The 7,722-nt window shown below is 48.4% G+C and overlaps 1 protein-coding gene and 2 long non-coding RNA genes across 3 annotated transcripts in view; 2 read left to right on the forward strand and 1 right to left on the reverse strand.

Moving 5' to 3' along the window:
* Positions 1-249: 249 nt before the first annotated feature.
* LOC106814443 (bifunctional purine biosynthesis protein PURH-like) overlaps positions 250-7,722 on the reverse strand; it is a 16,459-nt gene continuing 8,986 nt past the window's right edge. Inside the window, exons 3-4 of the mRNA XM_014818761.1 lie at positions 2,375-2,447; positions 250-420 (exon numbers count right to left, since the gene is read on the reverse strand). Of these exons, the coding sequence (XP_014674247.1) occupies positions 250-420; positions 2,375-2,447 (244 nt within the window). The remainder of the gene's footprint in view (positions 421-2,374; positions 2,448-7,722) is intronic.
* Positions 3,280-7,722, forward strand: part of LOC106814453 — an 11,465-nt gene continuing 7,022 nt past the window's right edge. Inside the window, exons 1-2 of the long non-coding RNA XR_001394607.1 lie at positions 3,280-3,318; positions 3,453-3,475. This is a non-coding gene — a long non-coding RNA (uncharacterized LOC106814453). The remainder of the gene's footprint in view (positions 3,319-3,452; positions 3,476-7,722) is intronic.
* On the forward strand, positions 6,852-7,282 carry LOC106814454. The gene is made up of 3 exons (XR_001394608.1): positions 6,852-6,889; positions 6,937-6,987; positions 7,226-7,282. It is a non-coding gene; the product is annotated as an uncharacterized LOC106814454 (long non-coding RNA).

The raw sequence follows: 7,722 nt of genomic DNA on the forward strand, positions 1-7,722 counted from the left end.
GACAGACAGACAGACAGACAGAGAGAGAGAGAGACAGACAGACAGACAGACAGACAGACAGACAGACGTACGTACGGCTCACTAGCGCAATATATATATATTATTATCTCTCTCCTTCCTCCTCCCTTCTCTTATATTATATTATAATATTGTACGATTGCAGAGTGAGTGTTATTGATCAGCCCCTACCGATAACGAAGTCGACCCGATGACAGAAACACGTCGCAAACACACAGCCGACGTCACGAGTCAGGCCACGCCCCCTGCAGCCGCCGCCGCCGCCGCCACCGCCACCGCGATTGTCAACATGAAGACGACGGCGTCGCATGTGACGACGACAAGTGACGAGTAGACGAGTGACGAAGGGTCGCTGAACTTTGGCTTTAAGACCTGCGATTTTTGGTTGCTCGTCGCTGCAACCTGTGTTGTATGGTACATATTGCGGCTAATTAACAAGGGGCTTCTAACCATACGAGGCAGTGGGACTAATTGTCTTGTGCTTCTGGCCCTGGTAGATTGTTGTTGTTATTGTGATGATCGTGTGGCACATATTATTCGTGGCCACCGCGAACCCTAGCCCCGTCAGGGTAATAGGGTATCAGGGGTAATTGACGAAAACCGGTCAGATTGAGGTGACGGCCGAGACGTGTTGAAATGAATACAAATAGGCGCTCGGACAGAGAAAAAAAAAGAGATACTAGATAAATAGATACACAGCTACGATGCAGAGAGGCCCACGGAAACGGAGATCACGGGACCTAGGCTGTATTTAGTATGTGTGTTGTAAATATATTTGTATGTGTCAAGTACTAATAAAGTCCCAGTTCAACAACGAATCTGCGACTACGTCATCTCCACTGTTTGTTACAAGACTACGCTGCTACTCTTCGCTACATCTCATCTACTTTGCTACAATCTGCTATTTGCTACATCGCTACTACGCTGTCGACCCTATGAGAACACTGAGATCTCCAACTTAAATCGCACTACAATAATATCAGTATCCTGACAACATGACTACTGTTTGTTACACGACTACGCTGCTACTCTACCTTGCTATCTACGAAACATCTCTACCACGCTGCTCTTAGCTCATGTTAATAATGTTCATTATATACCGATGAAAATAAATTTTACTTGAACTTGTCCTTGAGCTGCTACGATTCCGGAGCTGAGTTCATCTACCTTTTCGCAGTACAATACCTGCAACCGCAGGCGATCGGTAGCGCACGTTTCACCGCGTGTGCGCATGCAAGCGACTGCATGCATGCCTACCATTTAGCGAAATGGCTTTGGTCATGTGATTTGTTCAAAGCGGTGATTTTCCATCCTGACAAGCAGCTGTCTACCCGCACACGTGCTATTTCGAAGCAATTATAGAGCAATTTGGAGGCGATTGGGAGCGACGAGTCGCTGAACCAGAATCGCTACGGGTTGCAGTTGCACGTTCCCGCTGACGTAGCGATTTCACAGCAATTCTAGAATCGCTGTCGAGTTGCATGAAGGTCTGCGCTAGGCTAAAGTCCAGGCACTCAAGAGCAAGGTAAAGTCCAGCGATGCGACTGCAGCGTATGCTGCTGTGCGGGGGAGCAGCAGTAGTAGCAGTAGTATTAGTAGTGATGATGCCCACAAGCACTTGGAACGTCTCAATAAAAAAAGGTCCTCCTCCTCCTCCTCCTGCCCCTACTCCTCCTCCATGACCTTCATTCGATCTCCATCACCTTCTCCGCTCCTCCTCCTCCTCCATTACCTTCTTTTTTTGATCTCCATCATCTTCTCCGCTCCTCCTCCTCCTCCTCCTCCATCACCTTCTCCCCACCTCCTCCTCCTCCTGCCCCCTACTCTTCCCCCATGACCGTCTTCATTCGATCTCAATTTCAGGGGCAGGTACGTTTATGTAAACACAGGGTACATATATGCTGAGAAGATACAGGTCTGGTACACTTGTGTATACATACATATACGTACCTAGGGTACATATCTGTAGTACCTGATACGACAACGACCCCTTCAGCGTCAGTGTGCAGCAGCTAGCGTGCGGCGGCCAGCGTGTGACAGTGTGTTGCCGATGAGCATTTGGAAATAATTCAATATTTATGTAATGAAATTATTCAAAATTATTTCAATTTAATTCAATATTATGTAAAGAAACATATCGGCTAATTATAAAAGTAATTTTCGTTATACAAGTTACCACTTTGCATTGTGTCACATTTAATTAAGGGTATACCCCACAATACCCAATGTTTTTGCATCATATAAATACTGTACGTGCTACAACTACAACATTAGTGCTGCAAGACATGCGGTCTACCCAATGTAGGGCTGCGATATGTATGTAAATTCTGCAATAGTTATACAGGATTCTACCAGCATGCACAGCGGGATGCAAGGTCTTCACACGCCCTCCCAACATTTCTGCGGCGCCCGTAATTTCTTCTACATTCCTGCAAAAAACATAAATGTCAAAAAATGACATTATACGAGAGATAAAGATTCTTAGATCATTTGCTGCGATAGCAGCCTGATGACATCACATGACATAATTGAATTAATAGTGCGTTCGATTTGCTTCCCCAAGTTTACCTGGGTCTACTCGGGCCAGCCCCAAATACGTTCGATTTGGCAGTCACGTGGTATTTTTGCGTTACCCGGGTGAGGCCGAAGTAACCCGCTTTTGGCTAGCCGAGCCGCTCACTTGGTGAAGTATCCCACAATTCATTGCAGTCGTCTGCATCTCTTCATGCTGGCTTAACTCAGTAACAAACAGGTTGAATGTTTCCCTCTCCAGGCAAAAATGGGATTTAAAATCATAGGGTGAATAGCTCTGAACGGTGACCTCAACATGATTGTCGATCCGAGGAACCTTGTCTCGTTTGCTATGCCTATGCCTATGGCTATGGCTCTCTTCAAGCAGTAATGCAGCTTGACTGTCGATGACTGCGTGTGTTTGCTCATTTTTAGATTTCATTAATAATAAGATTGCAATTGCTATTCTTTTTTTCTTGTCACTGGCATCCATGATTATAACTAGAAAGGGCATTTGTCGCCAAATACACGTATCCCCCGTGTTCTCCCCAAGATGTGTAAGTATAGAAAGCATGGTCGCGCTAGGTCAATTAGGGGCCGAGTTATAGAGCAGAAGGGAAATATGATGAAGGTTAAGGTCAAGGTCAATGTTAAATAAAGGTTGCAGTAACCTGGTTTCGGTACGCACCACACCTTCTCCCCAAGATGTGTAAGTATACCAAGTTTGGTCGTGCTAGGTCAATTAGGGGCCGAGTTATAGAGCGGAAGGGAAATATGATCAAGGTCAAGGTCAAATAAAAGCTGCAGTGACCTGGTTTTGGTACGCGACACACATTCTCCCCAAGATGTGTAAGTATACCAAGTTTGGTAGCGCTAAGTTAATTAGGGGCACAGTTATAGAGCAGAAGGGAAACATGATCAAGGTAAAGGTAAAGGTCAAATAAAGGTCGTAGTGACCTGGTTTTGGTACGCGACACACCTTCTCCCCAAGATGTGTAAGTATACCAAGTTTGGTAGCGCTATGTTAATTAGGGGCACAGTTATAGAGCGGAAGGGAAATATGATCAAGGTCAAGGTAAAGGTCAAATATAGGTCGTAGTGACCTGGTTTTGGTAGCGCTAGGTCAATTAGGGAGTTTCCTATTCGGTGCGCAGTTACCTTGTTTACCTTACCTTGTTTACCTTACTTTGTTTACCTTACTCTCAAGCGTTCCCTCATTCTCCTTATCTGGTCTGTGATTTCATGTTCGCATTACTCGCTCTCATTCCTCATTCTTTTCTTTCTGTCGTTCCCTCGTTCCTCCCCGCTCTCAATTCATGTTTGCATCACTCACTTGTCATTCCTCGTTCATCTTGTCTTCTGTCGCTCCCTCGTTCCTGGTCCGATCTGTCATTCCCGGTGTACCTAACTTTCTGTCTCATCCTCGTTTGAGTATTTGATACATGTCCCTTACGCGTCCCATCCCCCGTTACTCGGGCGTGCACCCTATACGTTCGAATACCGTTCACCTACCACCCCTTGCTTTTCATCTGAGTTTGATTCGAGTGATATTTGTTTAGCCTATGAACATTAAATGTCAGATTTGATTTGTACCATCTAGACCAGTGGTTCTTAACCTTTTTTGAGACATGGACCCCTTCGAGAATCTGGTGAAAGCTACGAACCACTCCCCAGAAAAATTCACATAAGCACATAAACACAACATTTTGCATACAACGGGATTCACGGACCCCCTGATGTCCATCCACGGACCCCCTGATGTCCATCCACGGACCCCCAAAGCTTCCATGGACCACAGGTTAAGAACCCCGTGGTCTTGACGATCTAAGACTAAGTCACGGTCTAGCCAGCACATGACAAGAAATTAGTGTGGGATCGGCACTTATAAGGCAACTCTTAAAAATACTTCTCGCTTTACTCGTGATCTGTCTGGTCAGAATGTGAACCTAGCACGCATACACAAACGTCTATAATTGCATCGCTGAAATCATCAAGGTTCATCTGTTGATTTTTCTTTTTTTAATATCGTGCTATGGTGAACAATAGCTAAGCCCATAAGGTGAGAGAAAAGCCAAACTCAAGTATAGGAAGCTGCAGCGTACTATGAGAGACATCCTCACGGGCCAATCAATGGTTGACAGCAGCTTAGGGGAATGACAGAGTGCCATCAGCTTCATCATAGCGTCAGTAGCAGCTGTTGATGCACATGTTACAGGTGTTGATGCACACGTCTCTTGAAGGACTGAACATTGTTGTCGCTGATTCGTCATATCAGGAGCGTATAATGACAAATATATATTAGTCATTATGCATTTAACACACTGTGAATTACGTAATACACCTGTGAATAATGTAAACACCTGCTGAATACCTAAACACTGTGAATATACGTAACACACCTGTGAATACGATATACACACATGAAAGACGTAACACACCTGCTGAATACGCCTAATACACCTCGCTTGAATACGTAAACACACCTGTGAATTACGTCATACACCTGTAAATACGTAATACAGCCTGTGAATACGTAATACACCTGTGAATACGTAATACACCTTGTGAATACGTAATACACTGTGAATAGCGTAATACACCTGTGAATACGTAATACACTGTGCAATACGTAATACACCTGTGAATACGTAATACACCTGTAAATATCGTAATACACCTGCTGAATACGTTAATACACCTGTGAATATACGTTAACACACCTGTGAATACGATATACGACATGAAATACGTAACACACTTGTGAATACGTAATACACCTGTGAATACGGAATACACCATGTGCAATACGTAACTACACTGTGAATAACAATAGACACCACCATTGTGAATACGTAATACACCTCGTGAATATTGCTAATACACCTGTGAATACGTAATACACCTGTTTGAATTACGTAACACACCTGTGAATAAACGATATACACTGGAAATTACGTAACACACCTGTGAATAACGTAATACACCTGGATACCGCTAATACACCTGGATACGTAAATACACCCCATTGTGAATACGTACATAACTACACGCGTCAATTACGCAATCACACACGCTCGACTCGCGCCACCCGCCACACGCGGCCACGCCGTTCTCTCGCTTCTCTCTTTCTCACGTCTCTTCTCTCTTCCTCCCCGCCCTTCCCCAGACTACGCCGCGCCACTGCATTCTTCGCCCGCGCTAGCCAGCCGCCCTCTAGGCAGATACACGCCGAACGAAACCTCGCTGCCGCGCGCCGTTGCCGGCACGGATAATGCCACCTACCGTCGCCATCGTCGCCTCTACGCCGTCGGCTCGACTTTCAATCGGTGAGCTGTTCAACGTTAACCGGCGGCGTTCTACATCGGACGAGCCCTGCACTACAGCAGTGGCAGGCAAAGTCGCTGACATGCTCTCGGCGACGGAGATCGGCCACCGCCGGGTCCGCGCAGACACGCTTCGATGGGCTTCCTGAGTGCCGGTACGCGCACAAATCCGGCGCTTCGCCGTCCGATACGCGCCGCTCCGACTACAGCAATTCGAGCGCTGCGCCTTCCGAAACACGCGCGCGGCTTGCACCGGCCGCCTCGGCCTGCAACAATGAGGACAAGACGCCGTCATCAGCCGCTGCCGCGTCGTACGCTCGACGGAGCGGAGAGCATGCGCGCGACGGCCGCGCGGCGCCGCTGCGCGATCGCCAAGGTGTTATGGCGTCGCTGCGCCACAGTCGCCCCTCCTGCGCGCCACCACGCTGCCCTCCTGCACATCCTGCACTCCGCTGCGCGACACCGCGCGCGCCGCCTCAACTCCTGGCTGAGAAGCTTCCCCTCAAAGTTCTACCGGAGCAACCTGGCGAGCAACGTATGACGACATCGTGCACCAAAATGCTGCCTCGCCTACCGGACTTCGGCGCGAAGCGCACCCTCCGCCGCGGTGGCGCCACCTACGAGGGTGGTTCGCTACGAGGGACGTTGCCGCCGACCCGTCGCATCGCGCGGCGCCTCTACGGCCCCGTCGCCACCGACGAGGTCGCGCCAGAGAGTGCGGAGTACGTAGCGCGCCAGCGCACGCCGACCTGGCGTCGCCACTCGTCGGTAAGCCACAACCTGCTGACGTATACCGCGCGGACTCTGCGAAGACGCTGCGCACGCCCCGTGGACGAGCGAGTCGGAGAAACTAACATCGCATCGCAGAGGGCGTACGCAACTGCGCGAGTTCATGCGCAAGCATGGGGGCGATATGGCTTCCTAGTACAGTGAACCAACGGACTGCTGCGGCCGAGTCGCCGTGAGAGAAGGCGTGTTGTGTGTGAACGACAGGTAACAGTCATCGTTGGATCAAGCTAGAGGTGTGTGAACGACAGGTAACAGCATGTCATCGGTGATCAGCTAGAGGTGTGTTGAACGACAGGTAGCGATGTCATCGTTGGATCAGCTAGAGGTGTGTGTGTGTGAACGACAGGTAGCGATGTCATCGTTGGATCAGCTTAGAGGTGTGTGAACGACAGATAGCGAGTGTCATCGTTGCATCAGCTAGGAGGTGTGTAACGACACGGTAACGATAGGTCATCGTTGGATTCAGTAAGAGGCTGTTGCTGAACGACAGTAGCGCATGTCATCGTTGGGATCAGCTAGAGGTGTGCTAAAGACAGTAACGATGTCATCGTTGGATCAGCTAGAGTTTGTCAGTGAACGGACAGGTTATCGTTGGATCAGCTAGAGGTGTCGGTGAACGACAGGTCTATCGTTGGTATCAGCTAGAGGTGTTCTTCACGTGAACGACAGCGTAGCGAGTGTCATCGTTGGATCAGCTAGAGTGTGTGAACGACAGGTAGCGAGTGTCATCGTTGGATCACTAGAGGTGTGTAAACGACAGATAGCCGAATGTCATCGTGTTGGATCGGCTAGAGGTGTGTGTGTGTGTGTGAACGACAGGTTATTTATCGTTGGATCGGCTACATTGGACACGACTAAGCTCCCGAAGATCAGGTTAGCATCGGTTAAACCAACACTACCTGGTTAGATAGAGGTACGGCCATGACACACTGACCACCCTCTTACTTACAATTCACAATGCACACACACCACACACACGTCACGTACGCCACACACGCCACACATACACCCATGCACACGACACACACGCCACACATACACACACAGCACACACACATATACACACACACACACACACATA

Source organism: Priapulus caudatus, unplaced genomic scaffold (genome assembly GCF_000485595.1).
Source record: "Priapulus caudatus unplaced genomic scaffold, Priapulus_caudatus-5.0.1 Scaffold926, whole genome shotgun sequence".
NCBI classification, from domain to species: domain Eukaryota; kingdom Metazoa; phylum Priapulida; class Priapulimorpha; order Priapulimorphida; family Priapulidae; genus Priapulus; species Priapulus caudatus.